Here is a 21388-nt window from a genome sequence, read left to right as displayed (position 1 = left end):
CTAAATGCTCTGCTGTTTATATTCTCATTATGCTTAGTCATGTTCTTAGCTTAACATTTGTTATCATTTTGTTACTTCAGCATTTAGTTGTTCAATTATGCTATATTCCAAGCACAGCTCTATGTTGAGAAATAGAAGGAGGACATGTGTTTCCCATCTTCAAGATAATTGCATTTTAGGGAGACAGACTTGTGATTGATTGCAGAGCTATGAATACACACCCTAATAGCTATAGGTAGTAGGTAAAGATTTTCCAATGAGGACAGCGGAGTCATTCCCTGTGGGCATCTCAAGGAGGGTTCCACAGCAGAGTGATGACTGAGCAAGGATGACAGAGGAATGAAAAGGCCTTTGGGGCCCAGAGTTGAGCATGCACCAAGGCCTAGAAGCGAGTCAACAATGGATTGTGTTGGGAAATGCAAATCATTTGCTATTGAGCGTGGGGGCCAGTGAATCTAGAAAGGGAAGGACAGGTCAGGTCAGAGTTTCTTGTCTGATACCAGAAGTGGCTTAGGTCTTAATTCTGAAGGAGGTGGGGAAGTCATTCAATTATTTTAAGCAGGGAACGATTTGGTCAGAATTGTGTTTTGAAAAGAGCACATGGCAGCCTGGTGGGTTGGTTCAAAGGGGCAAAGAGACCAGTGAGGAGGCTATAGTGATAAAGTACAGAGGCTGGACTTATGACCGAGGAATAGACCTGTTCTGTCCTTGAAGGCCACCTGCACGGTATTAGATGGATCACATGTAAGGATCAGGGAGGAAGGATCTAGAATAAGGCAAAGGATTATACATGGTACAGCAGTTGTTGAGATGCCTGGAAAAAAAAAAAAAACAGGTTGTAAGACTGTGCAGAGGAGAAAGAAGTTCAGTTTTGGAAAGGCCAAAGATGAAGTGTTTACACTAAATGTGTCCATCAGGAGTTCACATGGGAGAACAGAGCAGGAGATTCAACAGCATGTATAATTAGTACCTAAAACCAGTTGAGTTGGTGCGAGGATTCAGTACTGTTCACACAGACAAGAGGGCTGGAGATGTTAACATCAAGAGAAGTAGGAGGAAGGAAGACATGTTTTAGTTTTGGTTGGAACTTTTCCTCCCAAGTTGAAAATCGCTAGTTTAGAAAAATGAGGTGGATCTTCTGCTGTGCCAAGAGTCATGAATGAAAAACCAAAGTAGGAAAATTTCAGGAGGATTGGAAGAGGGGAAAGAGGGAGTCCTTGAGAATGGTGTCAAGCTGCTGGGGGCGTTTAGGAATTTGAAAAGTAGAAAGAGAGCAGGAGGGCACCTGGGTGGCTCAGTGGTTGAGCATCCACCTTCAGCTCAGGTTGTGATCCCTGGGTCCTGGGATCGAATCCCGCATCAGATTCCCCACAGGGAGCCTGCTTCTCCCTATGTCTCTGCCTCTCTCTGTGTCTTTCATGAATAAATAAATAAAATCTCTAAAAAAAAGCAGGGTTTGATATTGAAATTCAGAAGAAATGTTGTTGCATTCATAATAGCAATGCATGAAAAATAATTCGAATGTCTCTTGTTAAAAATATAGTGGAAGAAACTTAAAGGGGAGCGTTTATAACATGAAGTGGAAAAATCATGTGGCAATTCAAAATGTATGTGTGTCAGGGGAGGGAATATGTTCACTAAAATGGGCCCTGGGTCATCAGATGACAGGTGATTTTAGTTTTCTTTGTGCTTTACTGTGTCTTCCAGATTTTTATAATGAACATATATCACTTTGGTAATCAGAAAAATACTTTTTTTTTTTTTTGCCTTTAAAACATTTTATCAGAATCGTTTTGATTAAACTTTGTATCGTTTAAGATAAAGTAAAGAAGTAAAAATGACCTAATTGCTATTTGAGTGCCCCAGAATTGCTAAGCATTTTTCCCCTAGTAAGTTGACAGCTGCTCGCACAACATGCAGGAAAGATGTAAGTTCCTAGGGTCTGCCCAACACTGAAGAGAAGACACCGTTGTGTCAGCAAAACCCATGGAAGCCAGGGAGAAAGGATGTATGTGGCTTTTGGCTCCTCATTACAGCCTGTAGAGGGATGTGGCAGGACCATGCATGACCCAGGCATCCCTGCCATCTCAGCAGCAGTCCTACAAGAGGGTAAAGTCTAAACCTTAGCCCTTCAATCCACCAAGGAAAAAAGGTATTTGAAGAAGCTAGGGCACATAAAATGCATCCACTAAAATGTTTTAAGCCAATTATTAATACAGGAAAATGCCCATAACATACTTAGGCAAGATAAACTGTATTTTGTATGGTCCACATTTTGAATAAAAGCTATGTATTTGTGTAGCTGTGAATGAAAAAAAAGAAACTAAGGAGTGGTAAAGAGTAGTTATTCCTGGGGTGTAAAATTGTGAGCAATGTATATTTACTTATATGTTTCCAAACTTTCCATAATTAACATGGTGAGTGGTATAGGGTAGTGGTTAGGAGCAAGGTCTATGAAGCCATAAGGCTCGAGTTTGAAACATGTCTCTGCCCTTGGCGAGCTGAGGAACCCCAAGTGAGTTATTTTGCCTCTCCATACCTTGGTTTCCCCTTTGTTGTGAGGATCGTTTCCATATTAAGGAATAGTGCTTGGAATAGCAAATCAGACTGCTCACCAGTAGCTTCTAGGAGGACACTTTTTTTCTTAAGTGAATTTTTCTTAAATTTATAAGGAAATATAAGGAAATTTTCCTTATATTTATAAAACCCATGTAGTTTTATTTGATTTGACATCATTTTGAATTTCTATTTTATGCTTTAATTTTTAAAGCTAAGTAGAAGAGGCAAATTTATCATTGTGCTTGATAAAATTGATCAGATAAAATTGACTATAAAGTTGATTAGATTATTCTAGAGCTTAATGTCTCAATCTTTATTATCCTTTGTTAACTTTCCCAGAGGGGTCCTGGCTTTACAAAGATTGATTGCAAGCAGAAATAATAAAATATCATGATAACTCAGTATCAATTTATTGACCCCAATTTTCATTACATTTCTCCTCTTAGTATAGGAAAGCCTATTTTCAGTGCACTCTGCTCTTGTTCATATGCCATAGCATAAAAATGTTGGCAAAGATGAAACCTTACTAATGTAATGTAGTCTCCGATCTTTCCTGATTTACTTTACAGTATGTGCATGACTTTCTTTTATTTGCCTTACCCACAGAAGGAGCTCAAAAAATGGGATGAATTTGAAGATATTTTAGAGGAGAGGAGGCATGTCAGTGACTTGAAATTTGCAATGAAGTGCTACACACCTCTTGTCTATAAGGGAATTACTCCTTGCAAACCAAGTGATATTAAATGTAGTGTTCTCAATTCTGAAGAGGTTCATTATGTCATTAAACAGGTAAGTGATTCCCTCTTCAACCCCAGCCAGGTTTGTTCATTGTCAACAAGGAACAACACAGGAATGAACTGCACAGGTCCACTCACACATCGATTTTTTTTTTCAATAAATACAGTATGGTACTGTAAATGTGATTTCCTTATAGTTTTCTTAAAAATGCTTTCTCTGGCTTATTTTATTGTGAGAATACAGTATATCATACATATAACATTGAAAATACATATGAATCAACTGTGTTAATCAGGAAGGCTGTCAGTCAACAGTAGGCTATTAAGTTTGGGGGGAGTCAAAAGTTACGCGTGGATTTTCAGTCACATGGGGGATCGGCACCCCACCCCCATGTTGTTCAAGGGACAGCTGTTGTCTGACAGGGAATGATGACAGTTATGTTGTCAATTACAATGAAATATGATACATGACATGCTAGTAAGAGTCCAGTGTACAGGGGCATTAATTACTTATAGGGCAAATACTTTTGTGTAGGGAACTAGGAAAGTGATTTTTTTTAAGTGATGCCAAAAAGATGGTTAGGGCTTTTTCAGATGAAGTGGGTAAAGAAGTATTCCTAGCAGAGCAAATGACTTTTTCCCCATGGTTAAACCTCACTTCACATTAAAATTGCTGGAGAAACTTCCAAGAATCCCTGTACATAGATCTCACCCTCATATGAATTAAATCAGAATATCAGGGGGAAGGAGCCAGACGTCCTAGTAGTAGTTTTTTTTTTTTTTTTTTAATTTATTTTTTTTTTATTGGTGTTCAATTTACTAACATACAGAATAACACCCAGTGCCCATCACCCATTCACTCCCACCCCCCGCCCTCCTCCCCTTCTACCACCCCTAGTTCGTTTCCCAGAGTTAGCAGTCTTTACGTTCTGTCTCCCTTTCTGATATTTCCCACACATTTCTTCTCCCTTCCCTTATATTCCCTTTCACTATTATTTATATTCCCCAAATGAATGAGAACATATAATGTTTGTCCTTCTCCGACTGACTTACTTCACTCAGCATAATACCCTCCAGTTCCATCCACGTTGCAGCAAATGGTGGGTATTTGTCATTTCTAATAGCTGAGTAATATTCCATTGTATACATAAACCACATCTTCTTTATCCATTCATCTTTCGTTGGACACCGAGGCTCCTTCCACAGTTTGGCTATCGTGGCCATTGCTGCTAGAAACATCGGGGTGCAGGTGTCCCGGCGTTTCATTGCATCTGTATCTTTGGGGTAAATCCCCAACAGTGCAATTGCTGGGTCGTAGGGCAGGTATATTTTTAACTGTTTGAGGAACCTCCACACAGTTTTCCAGAGTGGCTGCACCAGTTCACATTCCCACCAACAGTGTAAGAGGGTTCCCTTTTCTCCGCATCCCCTCCAACATTTGTGGTTTCCTGCCTTGTTAATTTTCCCCATTCTCACTGGTGTGAGGTGGTATCTCATTGTAGTTTTGATTTGTATTTCCCTGATGGCCCTAGTAGTAGTTTTTAAAGAAACCCAATCAAGGGGTGTCTGGGTGGCTCAATTGGTTAAGCACCTGACTCTTGGTTTCAGCTCGGGTCAGGATCTCAGGGTCGTGAGATCAAGCCCTGCGTTGAACCCCGTGCTTGGCATGTCATCTGCTTAAGGTTCTCTTTCTCCCTCTCCCCACCTTACCCTACCCTCACTTGGATTTTCTCTCTCAAAAAAAAAAAAAAGTTGGTTCCAAAGTATAGCAAAGTTTGGGAACCACAGGCATATTTTAACAACTAAAGAACATGCATATTCACAGTACCAAAGCAGTTCGGTATCAGACCAAAGAGAGCAAAGAACAGGTAATGGTGAGAATTGAGACTAGAGAGCCAAGCAGGGGCCACATCACAAAGGGTTTTATAAATCTTCCAGAGGAATTTGATTTTATCCTACATACAGTGCAAAGCCACTGCAAGGTTTCAGGTTGGAGTATGACCTTCTCTGTTGATGCTTTATTGTATTTTTTATAAGATTTTATTTATTTATTTGTTCATGAGAAACAGAGAGAGAGAGGTAGAGACACAGGCAAAGGGAGAAGCGGGCTCCATGCAGGGAGCCTGACGTGGGTCTCGATCCTGGGACTCCAGGATCATGCCCTGGGCCGAAAGCGGTGCTAAACTGTTGAGCCACCTGGGCTGCCCTCTGTTGAGATGTTTTAGAAACACCATTTGATGTTTTAGAAACACCATTCTGCAACAAATGGAAACAGGAAGTCTGGTTATGATGCTCTTGCAATAATCCCTTTATGGGATGACAGTTGCCTAAATGGTGGTTGTAGAAATAGAGATGGACAGATTTAAGAATTTAAGAGGTAGGGGCACCTGGGTGGCTCAATCGGTTACGTATCCAAGTCTAGATTTTGGCTTAGGTCATGATCTCAGAGTTCTGAGATTGAGCCCTGTGTCAGGCTCTGTGCTGAGCATAGAGCCTGCTTAAGGTCTCTGTCTTCCTCTGCCCCTCTCCCATCCTTCCTCACTCCCTCTCTTAAAAAAAAAAAAAAAGAACGAACGAAAGGAAAGAAAGAAAGAAAGAAAGAAAGAAAGAAAGAAAGAAAGAAAGAAAGAAAGAAAAAAAAAAAAGAAAAGAAAAGAGAAAGAAAAAAAAATTCAGAGGTAGAGTAGACCTTATTTATGACCAGTTGGGTGAATGAAGGGAAGGACAAGAGAGAGAGAAGATGACAGAAGAGCTCACTGAGATTCAGGATCTAGGAGAGGGAATGGGCTTGGGAGAGAAGCTGAGGTCTGGTTGCTGTCATTTGAAGACATCATGATAGAGGTATTCAGTGGGCACCATGACAGCTTCCTGACGGCTGGCCCTCCCTGTCACGTTGTCCAGGTGTTCCCAGGCCTTGAGATTTACCTGTAGACATTGTGCTCCATTGACTTTTTTTTTTTTTTTAAGATTTTGTTTATTTATTACAGTGAACGAGAGAGAGCACATGAGCAAGGGCAGAGGGAGAGAAGCATACTCCCCTGTCGAGCAGGGAACACGACACAGGGCTCGATCCCAGGACCCCTGGATCATGTCTTGAGCCAAAGGCAGACACTTGAACCAACTGAGCCTAAGTGCCCCTCCATTGATTTTGAAATGGAATTTAGTCAGGCCTACGGCCTCAGAGAAGTTCTTTATCCCTACTGTTTTGTTTTGTTTTGTTTTGTTTTGTTTTGTTTCTGATTTGAACATATAACCTATGCTCCTAATCTTTTTGGTTTGATCTGTCATGATTTGTTTTAGAGAGACTATTAGCCCTCCCTACCCCCACCCCTTTTCCTCCCTACCTCCTCCTCTTTGTCCCCCTTTCTCCTCCTTCCCCCCTCCTCCAAAAGCTCCCCAAATAACTAATACACAGCCAGATTAAGTGTGACTGATGTAAGCCAGCATTTCTCAAACTTGGCTGTGCTGCTGAGAAAAAAAAAAAATCACATAATGCAGGTAGTTTGGAATTATAAACTCAGAATTGGGCAACACACTGGGCCCTCTGCGTTACCCAGGAATTCCCTGTTTCCCCAGTGAACTCTCTACTGTTCTCCAAAATGGTAGTGTCCGTGTCTGCCCTATTCTTTCTGAGTCTACAGCCTCCTCCTCTTTTCACCCTCAACAAGTGACATTTCTTCCTACTTCACAAAGAAAATATAAACCATTATACGACAACTCTGTGATCAAGCTACTAATATAGGTACATCTGATTCCCATCATTGTCTTCGCTCCTGTTACAGAGGGACAGGGAGCCCTTTCTTCTCTGGGAGTTCAATTCTCCCCTACTCCTTTGCTCTGAATTTCCTCTGCTCCCTCCTCTTCAGGGACTTTGCTCTGCTATCTGTCCCTTCAAATGTGTTTCAGCTTCTTCCTCTTCATTAGCTCTTTACTGTTTGTCACTGAACTCGCTTTATTCTCTTCCAGCTGAAATCAGCCTCCTTTGGGCATATTCCTCTCCATATGACTCAGTGCTTCCTTTCCCACTTCTGTTCTACTCACAGAAGAAGTTGGCTATGTTTTCTGTACTTGGGGCTGTACTTTGTCACCTTCCATATATACGCAGCTCACTGGGATCCAGTTTCCAACCCGCTGTAATTGCTCTTTCCAAGACTGAATGGTTCCTCCCTGATGGCTAAAGTCAACCTTGTCAACATCCTTGGTAGCTTTTGGCACACGCCCCCTCCTTTCTTTCTCTCCCTTACCCACCAAATCTTTTTTTTTAAGATTGTATTTTTTAAGTAATGTCTATACCCAATGTGGGGCTCAAACCTACAACCCCAGGATCAAGAGTCATATGCTCCAACTGAGCCAGCCAGGACCCCCTCCCCCCATCTTTTTCAGCATTCTTCACTAGTCTTTATGGGCTTCTTTTCCTTTGCCTGTCTCTTTAAATGCTGCTGTTCCTCAAGATTTTGTTCTAATCCCTTCTCATTCTACCTACTCACTCACTGGGCAGTTTTATTACCAGAATTGTAAGTACCTTTCTTATGCTGATGTCTCCCTGTTATATTATTATTATTACTATGTTATAAATAAATAACAATATGTAATGAGTATTAGTATCTGTTACTTCAGCCCAGGTCTCTTTTGAGTGTCATACGTATATTTTTCTGTTTACTGGAATACCTACTTGGAAAATCCAAAATCAGGATGAATGAAACTCTGAGACCCTCCCAGCCCTGCCACTGTACACGTACCCCTCCCAGTCACATGCAGTTTTGCACAGATCTCCAAGAATGGCCCCTCTGTTTGCTGGAAGCTCATAGCAAGCATCTGATGGCCATCTTCGGCTTCTTGCTTTTCCATCCTATGTTGTCAGTCATGAGGAGCCACCAGTTTGCTCTCCTCAACAGCTCTTGTCTCTCTTTGTCTCTGCTGCCAACTCAAGCTGCCTTTGTTTTCACAAAAGCTACTGAAGAGCTTTTTGCCAAGGAAAGATGCGATTATTTCTGCATTTAAGAAACCACTCAGGTGTGTGACATGGAGTACAGACTGAAAAGGGACATCACTGGGACAAGGAGTCATAAAGCTGGTGCTCATCTTTTAATCTAATCTTAGGTTTCCAGGAAGAAGGATCTGGAAGTACAGACAGGTCTCTTGGGCAAATGAGAAGCCCAGTTGCACAGCATAAGAGATCAGGTCATTCTCTGCTTCTGTACTTCCCTCCATTCCTGGGGAAGGCAATTCCTTCTGAACAGACCAACCTGCTCACTTGTATTCTTCATCTGTCTGACTCCTTCAGATCCCCGGGGGTCTTGTGTCCTACTCTTCAGCCTTTTGCATGGGCCCACCTGGCATCAATACTTCCGGGTTGGGGAAGGCCCTCCCGGCCATGTCTTCTTCCTAATGCACCGTTTTTCCCTTCTCTTCTCAGCTCCTGAAAGGTGTAGTCTGCCCTCCCCCAGGCACCTCCTACTGTCAGCAGGTTGGTGCACTTGGTCCAGTAAGATTGTGGATCTCCAAGTGACCCAGTTCAATGGGTCCTTTTAGTCTGTACTTTGTCTTTACCACTTTTTCCACTCCTGTTGCATTTTCTTTTTTTTTTATAAAGTTTTTTTTTTAATTTTTATTTATTTATGATAGTCACACAGAGAGAGAGAGAGGCAGAGGGAGAAGCAGGCTCCATGTACCAGGAGCCCGACGTGGGATTCGATCCGGGGTCTCCAGGATCGCGCCCTGGGCCAAAGGCAGGGGCTAAACCGCTGTCCCACCCAGCGATCCCTCCTGTTGCATTTTCATCTATATTCTGACAATGCCCAAACAGGACCTCTAACGTTGAGTAGGTTATTAGAGTTCAAATTCTTATCCAACTGGCCTACTCCCTACAGGTCATCTAATTTATATGTTTCACAAACACCTCAAAATCAGTATACCTGCCTTCTCAACCCCTATACCACAGTGCCTTCTATCCCTGGTCTCTATCCTCAATTTCAGGATGGCCCCATGGTCCATTCTATTGCCTGAAACAACTGAGCATCTCACTGCCCTTCCCCTTCCCTTCTGCACCTATTATTACCTTTTGGGGGGCCTTTTCTGTCTCCGGCTTGAATTATTTTGATGGTTTTCCAAGTGTACTCCCTTTCCTAGGCTTGTTTCCTGAAATCCATCCTTACCACCAATCCACTGATTCCTCTATTTCCCTGAAAAAGATAAAATATGGAGCTGGGGTGAGGATGATGATCCATTTGTGAAGTAGCTACTATTTTGAAGTGGCTAATTTTATGCTATGTTAATTTCATCTCAATTATTAAAGAAGCAGCAGCAGTAGTAGCAGATTTTCCACTGCATGTAATTTTGGAAGCTGGGACTCCAGCATCCTACCCTCTCATTTTCTGGGCCTCACCCTAAAGCAGAACATTCTCCTTGGCGAAGGATAAATACTATCACATAGACGCCACTCTTTTTCAACCTGCTTCTTTAGGGGGAAGTTAGAAAGGTCAAATTAAGGTTTCCTCAGGACAGAAACTAACTTGTTTATCCCCAGGCCTAGTACACAGCCAACATTTTGTTCTCTTTACAAAAAGATGTGGTGTATTTTTTTAATAAAGAGAGTTCCAGTGTGAGGTCACTGATTTCACTAGTTATCCTTTGATAACTTTGGAGAGTTTTGTCCCAGTGACCTGTGTATCTGATATAGTCTGAATGGTCACTTCAACATAATCTTATATTTTTACCTTGTATATTACATTGTAATAGCATGGAACAAGCAGATGAAGTGCTGTGACAATCTGCTGAAAGAAACTGCTAAGTATATATGCTAGGACACTAGTTCATGGGCAACAACTTATTTTAGAGAATTTGGTTGTAAGCTTATTGACAAATCAAATGGAAAAATGAGATGCTATCCTAGAAAGCCTATTCTCTTTGAATTTCCAGTCTTTGAAGTTGTCTAAATAGGATCGTTTATCTACTGGGTTATGTCAGAATATAAATTATTTCAACTGAAATGAAGATGAAAACATAGCATTTTTGAGCTATATAATGTTGGTCTGTTTGGACCTAGTCATACCAGTTTGAGTGATTAGAGTTCTGGTGGCTTTTCTTCAGAGATGTATCCCTGCTTTCCTTTTCCTTTTAGCTTTCCAAGGAATCTCCTAAATCCATCGATGTCCTCCGAGAGGAAGTGTGTGAGATTTTGGATGAGATGAGCCACAAACTGCGCCTGGGAGCCATTCGGTTTTTTGCCTTTGCTCTGAGCAAAATATTCAAACAAATTTTCTCAAAAGTTTGTGTAAATGAAGAAGGTATTCAGAAAGTGAGTATTGCTTGTTTGAAAGCAGTCTCTTCTACCTCTCACGATATAATCAACACAGAGACACGTTACTCTGCACTAAATGAGTAGCCCTCATCAGCAGGCATCCAGGCCAGGTGGACAAGGGTCTGCCTAGACTTACAGACTAACCTAACATCACGTGTCTGTTAAGTTACAGAAGTAATACTGGGAATTTCTGTATATGATCTACCTGGATCCCTCTACAACACTTCTTTTATTGTCTCCTCAATACTCTGCTGTGTCTTTTCCATAAACAAGGACGTTCCCTTATGGCGCATTTATTAAAGTAAGCAAATTGATGTTGATAGAACACAAATACACAGTAGTACGGTCATCATTCATATCGCATCGATTGCCCCAGTTATATCTTGTATAGCAAAAGAAATCCTACATCATATGTTATATTCAGCTTCCATATCTCCTTAGACTCTTAGTTCAAAACAGTTCCTTAATCTTTGTATTTCATATTAGTTTTGAAAAAAAAAAAAACAGACCAGTTATTTTAGAATGTACCTTGATTTGGATTTGAGTGATATTTTCTTAGTATTAGACTCAGGTTGTGTGATTTGGGCAGGAAGCAACATTGTAACCTCAGTGCAATAGATCAAGGAGCGCATGGTGGCTGCCTGTCCCCTTATGGTGGTGGTCACTTTCATCATCTGGTTAAGGTGGTATCAGCCGGGTTTCTCCACCGTAAAGTTACTGTATTTCCATTGGTAATGAGTAAGTGTTGTATGTAGAGATACTATCTAAGGATGGTTCAGGGTCCTGGTTTCCATCATAGTTTCTTCCATGAGTTTTCACATCGACTGATGATTTTTTTTTTTTAAGATTTATTTATTTTAGAGAGAACTAATAGGCGGTGGGGGAGATGGGGAGGGAGAGAGAGAGAGAGAACCTCAAGCAGACTCCTCAGTGAGTGCTGAGCCTGATGTGGGGCTTGATCCCAGGACCCCAAGATCATGACCTGGGCCGAAATCAAGAGTCAGATGCTCAATTGAGTGAGCTCCCCAGGTGCCCCTCAGCTGATGATTTTTGCCTGAACCAGTTATTACCCTAATGATTGTCAAATGGTGATTTTTCTAAATCCAGTATTCAGGAGTGATTTAACAGGAGTGTTATAGTCTCCTCTCTTCCAAAAGGAAGAGCTTTTCCTATTTTTATTCATTTTTAAAAATTTTTTTGAGAGTGAGAGCACATGGGGTAGGGTGGGGATAAAGGGCAGCGGGAGAGGGAAAGAGAGAGGGAGAATCTTTTTTTTTTTTAATTTTTATTTATTTATGATAGTCACACAGAGGAGAGAGAGGCAGAGACATAGGCAGAGGGAGAAGCAGGCTCCATGCACCGGGAGCCTGACGTGGGATTCGATCCCGGGTCTCCAGGATTGTGCCCTGGACCAAAGGCAGGCGCCAAACCGCTGCACCACCCAGGGATCCCCGAGAGAGGGAGAATCTTAATCAGACTCCATACTCAGCTCTATCTCATGACCTTGAGATCATGACCTGAGCTGAAATCAAGAGTCAGCTGCTTAAAGACTGAGCCACCTAGGCGCCCTTCATTTATGTTTCTTTTTCTTTTTTAAAAAAAGATTTTATTTATTTATTCATAGACACAGAGAGAGAGAGAGAGAGAGAGAGAGAGAGAGAGAGGCAGAGACACGGGCAGAGGGAGAAGCAGGCTCCACGCAGGGAGCCCGACGTGGGACTGGATCCCAGGTCTCCAGGATCACACCCCAATCTGCAGGCGGCGCCAAACCACTGCGCCACCAGGGCTGCCCTCATTTATGTTTCTTAATATTGTTTTTCCTCGTACTAAGGAGCTCTTATCTTCATTGGCCTTCCTCTCCATGTCTTTTAATGTTTGGTTTTATTCATTTACTTGACTTTCAAGTGTTCTTCCTTTTTCCTGCAGTAACTATTCTCTAGATTGCTGACTCACTCTCCATATCTCTGTCAGAGAATTTTTGGTACAGCCATCCAGAGAATGTTGACCGACCATGTCTCCTTAACTGATCTCAGATTACCTTGCCTTGGTGAATTATAGTTAGATTGAAAAAACAACAACAACAACAACAACAGATGCCTGGGTGGCTCAGCAGTTAAGCATCTGCCTTTGGCTCAGAGTGTGATCCTGGAATCCCGGGATCGAGTCCCACATCGGACTCTCTGCATGGAGCCTGCTTCTCCCTCTGCCTCTGTCTTTGCCCCCCCCCCTTCCCCCCGTGTCTCTCATGAATAAATAAATCTTAAAAAAAAAATAAAAAACAGTCCATTAATCTTGGGGAGTATTTTTGAGGCTGACAGCCTACAAAATATATCTGGAAGCTCAAATTCCTTCCAACTGTGGGGCACCCATTCTTCCTGGCGGTGAGTCCAGTGTATGGCTAGAGAAACACCATACCTCTCATTTGTCTTACTGTTTCAGGTTTGTTTTTATTAATACACCTAAGAGACACTTTGTTTTCTCTTATACACACAACCAGTCTAGCTCAGCGAGTGACGACAGCTAACTTTTAAAATCAGGCACACTTCAGGTCCATTCCTAGCTTGGCCATGAATCAGATGTGTGACCATGTCACAAATGAGGAACCTAATGCTTAGGCCTTATTTACAAATTGTGGTATTAAACAATGCATGTAAAATACTTAGTATGTAAAATGCTTAACTAGGGATGCCTGGGTGGCACAGTCAGTTAAACGTCTGACTCTTATTTTCGGCTCAGGTTGTTATGTCAGGGTCGTGAGATTGAGCCCCACTCTGTGCTCAGCACAGAATCTGCTTAAGATTCTCTCTTCCTCTCCTCCTCTACTTGCTCTCTCTCTAAATAAATACATCTTTTAAAAATTATATGGTACCCAAATAATACATTAGTGATCATCACTATTATAGTGATCTATAAAATTTATATTTTTAATGTTCTTGCATTATGTGAGGTTATTTAATTAGAACTCTGAAATAAGTTTTCTGTATGTAGTCGGGGAGGCAGAAAAACATCTTCAGTATTCCCTCTGTACATATGTACATTCTTCCGTTTTCTGATGTGACATGTGATTTTAATGATATGAAAACTGAAATTACTCAAAATGTAACATTTATTTTAAAGCTACAACGAGCTATCCAGGAGCATCCAGTTGTTCTGCTGCCCAGTCATCGAAGTTACATTGACTTTCTGATGTTGTCTTTTCTTTTATACAACTATGATTTACCTGTACCAGTCATAGCAGCAGGAATGGGTACGTATTGTTTTTCTCCTCTTTTGTTTTAATTATAAAAATGAAAATATTCACTGACATAATTTTAACAGTTACTGAAGTATTTGAAGATGAGGATGAAAATACCCTCTCCTTTCTTTCATCCAACCCCAATGTTCAAGAGTCTGGATTAGGTCTTTCTGTCCTGTGCTTCGCTACATAGACCTAAACAAGTATGTATGCACGTAGGGTTTTTAGTTTAGGTTTGAAAAATGAAATACCACCAATATGTATGACCTGCCATGCCTTTTTTTATTTGATAATGTATCAGTGGTTATCTCTAAGGTCAATAAATAGATCTAACTTTTTTTTAACATATTTTTAAATTACAGTAAAATATACAAAACCTAAAACTTGCTGTCTTAGCCATGTTTAAGCATATAGTTTAGTGGTATTAAGTACATTCACATTGTTCTGCAGCCCTCACCACTTTCCATCCCCAGAACCCCGCCTACTTTTCATCATGCAAAACTGAAATTCTATCCCCATTCAACACTAACTCCTCATTCAACTCTCTCCCCAGCCCCAGGTCATATGTTGCACCATGTTTCAGAATTTTCTTCCTAAAGGCTGAATCATATTTGACTGGGTGTATAGACCACATTTTGTTTATCATGTATCTGTCAGTGGACATTTGGTTGCTTCTACCTTTTGACCATTATGAATAATACCGCTATGAACAGAGGTGTACAAACATCCGTTTGAGTCTCTGCTTTAAATTCTTCTAGGTATATACCATAAGTAGAATGGCTGGGTTATATGGTAATTTTAATTTTAATTTTTTGAGGAACATCAAATTGTCTTCCACAGTGAGTGCACCATTTTACATTCCCACCAGTGTAGTATGCAAGGGTTCAGTTTCTCTACATCCAACACTTATTTTTTTTTGTGGTTTTTGGTTTGTTTATTGTGTTTTCTTTTTCTATAATAGCCATCCTAATGGGTAGTAAGTAGTATCTCTGTGTGATTTTGATTTGCATTTCCCTGATGACTAGTGAAGCTGATCATCTTTTCATATACTTGTTGGCCATATCCATGTATTCTTTAGAGAAGTACCTATTCAAGTCCTCATTTTTGAATTGGGTTATTTGTTCTTGAGTTGTAGGAGTTCTTTATATATTCTAGATAACAGCCCGTTGTCAGATTCATGATCTACAAATATTTTTTCCCCTTCTCCCATCAGATTTCTCCCATAGTTGACTTCGCACTCTATCAGTGGATCCTTTGATGCACAGAAGCTTTTCATCACAATGAAAAGCCTGATTTCTCTTGTCAGTTTCTTCTGTTCTCTGTGCTTTTGGTGTCCTATCCAAGAAATCATCGCTTTACCTCTTACGTTCTCTATTAAGAATTTTATATTTTTAGAGCTTACATTTAGGTCTTTGATCTATTTTGAGTAATTTTGTATACAGTATAAGATCAAGGCCCAGCTTCCTAATGTTATTATATAATATTCAGCAATATAGATATACCGTAATTTGGTAGTTTTATGGATACAATTTTACAATATATTCTTAAATTGGTGCTTTTACTTCTGTAGGACTGATTCCTAAAAGCAGGATTGCTAACACAAATCATTGTTTATCATCTCCCTTTCAAGGTAGCCAGGAAAGTTGGGATTCAGGCATACGCTTTGGTTAATAAATGCAGTAAGCAATGAGGTAAAAACTGCCAGCGACTTAAGTACTTTAAAATCATTTTCATCTGTACAGACATGTGAGGAGGTTCTTTGAAAATTGAGGAAAATGGAAAAAAGGAGGTTTTTAAAATCGATGGTAAAATAAAGCATCCCAGACTTGCTTTATTTAATCTGTGCCACTAAAAGAAGGCTATTTTTATCTCATGGGTAAGAAAGAAAGGTAAGAGCTGGTCTGGTCAGCTGTCCAGCAGGGAAGACACATGCCAGTCTTTTGTCAAGATCAGCAGCAGCGCTAGCCGAAGAACTCAGCATGATGACATTACTGTCACCGTGTCTGCTGTGTCCCCCATCTCTGGCTTGTCTAGTTGTAAACACGGAGGTGTGTGGGGGCGCATGAGGTAGCTTCCACACGCAACCCGTACATTCCCTTCCCTCCCATAAATATTAGATGTCTCTTCATATGGATTTTCAGCTTTTGAAGTGTGATTATTAATATTATAGAGCTGTTTTCCATACATGAAATCTTTCTTAAAAGAATGTGAGTTTAGATATTTATAGAGAAAGTTTCAAGATCAGCAACTCAAGATGAACTCCTTCTTTTATCATTTAGACTTTTTGGGAATGAAGATGGTCGGTGAGCTGCTGCGGATGTCGGGTGCCTTTTTCATGCGGCGTACCTTTGGTGGCAACAAACTCTACTGGGCTGTGTTCTCTGAATACGTGAAAACCATGTTGCGGGTAAATGCAGATAGTTTCCAAGGACTTTTCAGGCTGTGTTTCCTTTTCACTGGAGCTTGAGTTTGCCATAGGATCTTAAATTCTTCACTCCCAAATGGACCACTTAGCTGCTTATTCCCCTGAAGGAATGTGTATGACCTCCTCGGTCTGCGTGCAGCCCTCGTACCTGAGTGCCCCATGTGCAGTGTTTGCTCAGAAGGCTAGGAGCAAGGGGGCAACTTGGGGAAAGGAATCAAAAGAAGCGTTTGTCACTTTGAGAGTAGGCAATGGGTTTTGTGTTTTGTTTTGTTTGTCTGTGTTTTCTCTTTAAAGAATGGTTATGCTCCTGTTGAATTTTTCCTCGAAGGGACAAGAAGTCGCTCTTCCAAGACATTGACTCCGAAATTTGGTAGGTCCTTTAGAGATTGAAAGAATACAAACCCAAAATGTGTAGTGTCCTCATAGCTGCTAAATACAGCTTGACACTTTCCTTTTTTTTTGCAAGAGATTTGTTTCTTTTTAAGTGTAACTGTTTCTTTAAGTTGTAACTGTTTATATTTATGGGCTTAGTATGTAATGTACACTTTGATATCTTCCTGTTTATGTATCCTTGTTTGTTCCACATTTCAATACATAGGGAAACCATTTTTCCCTGTTGACAGGTCTTCTGAATATCGTGATGGAACCATTTTTTAAAAGAGAAGTTTTTGATACATACCTTGTTCCAATTAGCATCAGTTACGATAAGATATTGGAAGAAACTCTTTATGTGTATGAACTTCTCGGGGTTCCTAAGCCAAAAGAATCTACAGCCGTACGTAAAAGATAACCAAACTTAATATTCTTTGAATTTAGAGAAAATGCTGATTTATACACCAACTCCTTTCTGAATTTACTCTTTGTTTCATTTCCTCTGTTGTGATACTACTAGGGATTGTTGAAAGCCAGGAAGATTCTCTCTGAAAATTTTGGAAATATCCACGTGTACTTTGGAGACCCGGTGTCACTTCGATCTCTGGCAGCTGGGAGGATGAGTCGGAACCCATATAACTTGGTTCCAAGGTGCAAGACCTGTGTTTTCATAACTGACATAGAAATAAGGATGAAAATCTGAAAGTGTGGCTGTGATTCTTGAGTTGACCACTTCTAGGACTGAGACTTCATTATCGGAGATCACATATCAGGGAAGCAGAAAGCTTCAGTTAAAGAATTAGGTTTACAGGGTGCTTGGCTGGCTCAGTCAGTGAAGCATATGACTCTTGATCTCAGGGTTATGAGTTTGAACCCCACATTGGATGTGGAAATTACTTAAACATTTTTTTTAAAAAAGAGTTATGTTTGCCAAAGAAAACAGCTGCAGGAGATATATATGTCACATTCACAGACTGCTGCTCTTTCTCCTCAGGGGAACCAGTACCCTACTACCTATACTATACTATACTACAGTACATGCAGTACTGTCCCATACTGTGTGGGGGGCAGTTGTTGAGCACTATTGGTAGGTCAGCCAAAGTATGTGGTAAGTAGTATTTTGATACTAGAAGGGATTATATAATATGAACGGGAGTGAGTCCCTATCCTCAAGAATGGTATAGTTTTGTTTTTTAAGGTTTTATTTATTTTAGAGAGTGAAAGGAACAAGCAAACTCCCTGTTGAGTGCAGAGCCCGATGTGGGGCTGGATCCCGTGACCCTGAGATCATGATCTGAGCTGAACCCAAGAGTCAGGCACTTAACCGATTGAGCCACCCAGGTGCCCCAAGAAGATTATAGTTTTATGGGCATGGAAATACATAGGTTCTTTTGGGATGCAGGTACAGATACACATTTGGGTTTTCTAAATTTGGAGAAATATACCTGGGGAAGTGAGGGCAACTGAAGCCATCTACTCAGCCAGGCTTTGTGTGACTATATCATCATAATTTATCTGTAGTGCCAGCAGTCCCACAGCCACTAACGTGCCTCCCTAGCTGCTTCATTAGCTATCAAGCAGGTGTTAGCTTTTTGCTGCCACCGGCTTTCACTCTCAAGATCAAGGCCAGTTATCTAGGACAGAGTGTCTTTATTGGCCATAGCTTTCACATTAAGCCACCGTACTGTGTGGCCGCTCTAGGTCCTGTGCATATCCCTGCTTCATCCAGCTCCTTGTAGGCTCCTGATATCATTCGATTCCAAGTCTGGTCCATGCATGAAGAATCTGTTAGGGGAGGTTCATGGCAGTTCTTGGCAGGTGACCTTGAGCTTCTCAGGAGGGCAGCATAGTAGCCAGGCAAACTGTATAGCCTGTCTAGTGTGGACATGAGCAGTTACCATGTAACCTGGTAAGCATGGTCTGGGAGACATATTTGAAGCACAGTGGATTCCAAGAGGACAGAGTAGCTCAGTCTATTGGAGGAGGCCTCAGTTTCACAGAGGAAATGATAGATCCTATTTATAAAGCAGCAGCAGCAGGGTTTTTTTTTTTACTTGAACCAGGAAGAATAGGACTCTGTCCCCTTGAGTGTATTTTATCACGTCATGAGAGCGTCCTGTAGACAAATGGACAGTTTACACTACCGTAAAGTTATATTCTGGCTTTGTGACCTGAGAGAATTCGGTTGGCAGAAAGTATGTGCAGCCTTCTCAAGGGTCTATCTTCTCCCATCCCCCATTCAGATTAGCGTAGGGTAGCAGAGCCATGATTTGTTCTTCTCTATTCTTCCTTGTAGGTATATTCCTCAGAAACAGTCAGAGGACATGCATGCCTTTGTCACTGAAGTTGCCTATAAAATGCAGCTTCAGCAAATTCAAAACCTGGTTCTGAGTCCCTGGCCCCTAATGGTTGCTGTTCTGCTTCAGAACCGGCCATCCATGGACTTCGACGCTCTGGTGGAGAAGACTTTATGGCTAAAAGGCCTAACCCAGGCCTTCGGGGGGTTTCTCACTTGGCCTGGTATGTATGTGGGACCTATGTGATAAGAGTACTTGCTTTTTATTTCTTAATCTGGAAGGATTACAGCCTAAGCATGAAAAACCCTACATAAGACACTGAACAAAGCTTTGCTTAGAGAGAAAGAAAACTTTTATCACTCTGGGACTTTGCAACATGGTGATTACTTGAGAATAATTGTTTATACGTCTCTTCTTCCTGTGAGACTTGAGTATCTCGAGAATTAGAACACTGTCTCCTTGGTACCCAGCAGAGTGGAGGGTAAATGAATCATCTTGTCCTCTGTGTATTCTTCCCTCCATACCCACTTCTTTTTATTTTCGTTTTTCCAATTTTTTTTTTTTTTATCGAAATACAGTTGGCATACCATGTTATATTTGTTTCCGGTGTGCAATGTTGATTCGACAGTTCTATACATTACTCAGTGCTCACCACAATGAGTATAGTACACTCACCTCTTTTTAAGCCACAGTTGGAAATGAAATCCATTTATAGTCAGCTACCTGCTGTTCACTCATTAAACCTCTTGAGTCTGGTTGGTGCTGGGAACTGCCAGCGATACAAGGATGAACAAGATGCCACCCCGTACTGGGTTCTCCTGGCTTTTGGAAGGCAGGGGTGGGTGATCTTGTAATGAGGGCCCAGTGAAGTAAACACAAAGAGCTATGGACAGACCACAGAGGGTTGCTGAGAGCTCTGTGTAGGGAAGGGCCCACACTCAGGGAAGCTCTCACATAAATGATTTTTTTTTTAAAGTTATATATTTATTTGACATAGAGCACAAGCAAGGGGAACAGCAAAGGGAGAGGGAGAAGCAGGCTCCTCGCTGAGCAGGGCTCCTGATGCAGGGCTTGATCTTGGGACCCTGGGATCATGACCTGAGCCAAAGGCAGACACTTAACTGACTGAGCCACCCAGGTGCCCCATAGAACTGACTTTTGATGTTAAGTTCCACCTTGATGGAAAAGTAGGAGCCGTTCAGGAGAATGAGTGGGTGAAGGATTGCTAACATAGGATCAGGTTCTAAGGGGCGAATTTTAAGCAGGGAAGCATGACTGAACACAACTGTAGAAAACAGCCTGTGTCAGCTTTAAAGATGGGCTACCAGGAGGCGGACTGGAGGCAGGGGGACAGGCCAGGAGGCTGCTCGGCCTCAGAAAGGCAGGAGCCTGATCCAAGGCCATGGCAGAGCTGGGGAGGAGCTACAAGATGTTTAGGCGGAACTGCTAGCAGAAGTGGCCATCAAATTGGATGGTGGTCACCAACAGGGAAATAAAGATGAATCAGGCATGTGTCCTGGTATTTTCACAGTCTTGTGGGAGGCAGAAGACATGTTGAACTTGATTCAGGTAGAAAATCCTAAAAGAATAGGTAAAGTACTAACTCAATTTGACCTGGAAGCATATGAAAATACAGGCACCTGTCTTTCCAAGCATCTTGTTTTTTTCAAGGTGGGATAAATAAGTGGCCAGTCCACAGATAAGAGCCTCTATTCAGCAACTAAAATAACTCCAGTTATCATGGAGTGAGAGTCTGTTGGTATCTAAGTAACAGAATCATGGAGAGTGCTTCAGTACACTTCCTGATGCAGTTCCTTTTTTCTTTTTGACTTATCCCATACTCCTGTTTTCATAGCTAGAGCTCTTTGTGATCCATCTATCATTATACCATAGCAGATTCTGTTACATATATAACAGTATCATATGTTATATCATGACCTTGAGCAAGCTGAGACAAGGCGTGTGAGTGGAGAGTGATGTGATTGAGTCCAGAAGGAATACCACACCCCTCAGTCATCCCCTCCATGAAGCATTAGCAGACTTTGTTGCCCAGCTGGAGTGGTGCACCTGGTCACACACCCTGTCAGCTAGTCCTTTGGCACAGGGTAACAGTAAAATGATTTCCCTTGCTAAGAATGTTAAATAATGCCATCTCTTCATCATGCTTCTGTAATTCTCACTCCTTGGCTGTCTTCTGGCTTGTACAGTGTCAGTGTGGTGAGTTACCAGGACCTGTTATGAGCCCAATTGTTTAGTTATCTCTGATGTGGGAAAACTAGAAAATCACCTCAGCATCCCTCTGTACTCAGGGAGGCCTGGTGCTATGGGAGTGCCTCTGGATTGTCCTTTGTTTCACCAGCAAATTTGCAAAGCAAATTGTGTGTGTGTGTAGCATGTTTTATTCATGAACCTTTTTGTCTTAGTATTGTTAAATTCACATATACATGATTTTTCTTGTCTTGT

At 41.4% G+C, this 21388-nt stretch overlaps 1 protein-coding gene across 5 annotated transcripts in view; it reads left to right on the top strand.

Annotated features, from left to right (window-relative positions):
* Positions 1 to 21388, top strand: part of GNPAT (glyceronephosphate O-acyltransferase) — a 35221-nt gene that overhangs the window by 6630 nt on the left and 7203 nt on the right. For 3 of the 5 annotated variants that reach the window (XM_025448657.3, XM_025448656.3, XM_049108931.1), the window contains exons 2-9: positions 3166 to 3348; positions 10417 to 10593; positions 13714 to 13843; positions 16111 to 16238; positions 16551 to 16626; positions 16880 to 17031; positions 17149 to 17279; positions 18925 to 19148. In XM_025448657.3, the coding sequence (XP_025304442.1) occupies positions 3166 to 3348; positions 10417 to 10593; positions 13714 to 13843; positions 16111 to 16238; positions 16551 to 16626; positions 16880 to 17031; positions 17149 to 17279; positions 18925 to 19148 (1201 nt within the window). The remainder of the gene's footprint in view (positions 1 to 3165; positions 3349 to 10416; positions 10594 to 13713; positions 13844 to 16110; positions 16239 to 16550; positions 16627 to 16879; positions 17032 to 17148; positions 17280 to 18924; positions 19149 to 21388) is intronic. The other 2 variants (XM_025448658.3, XM_049108933.1) reach the window with 2 other exon arrangements.

The sequence above is a fragment of the Canis lupus genome, chromosome 4, assembly GCF_003254725.2.
Source record: "Canis lupus dingo isolate Sandy chromosome 4, ASM325472v2, whole genome shotgun sequence".
Classification (NCBI taxonomy): domain Eukaryota; kingdom Metazoa; phylum Chordata; class Mammalia; order Carnivora; family Canidae; genus Canis; species Canis lupus.
This window is presented reverse-complemented; position numbering and strand designations above follow the sequence as displayed.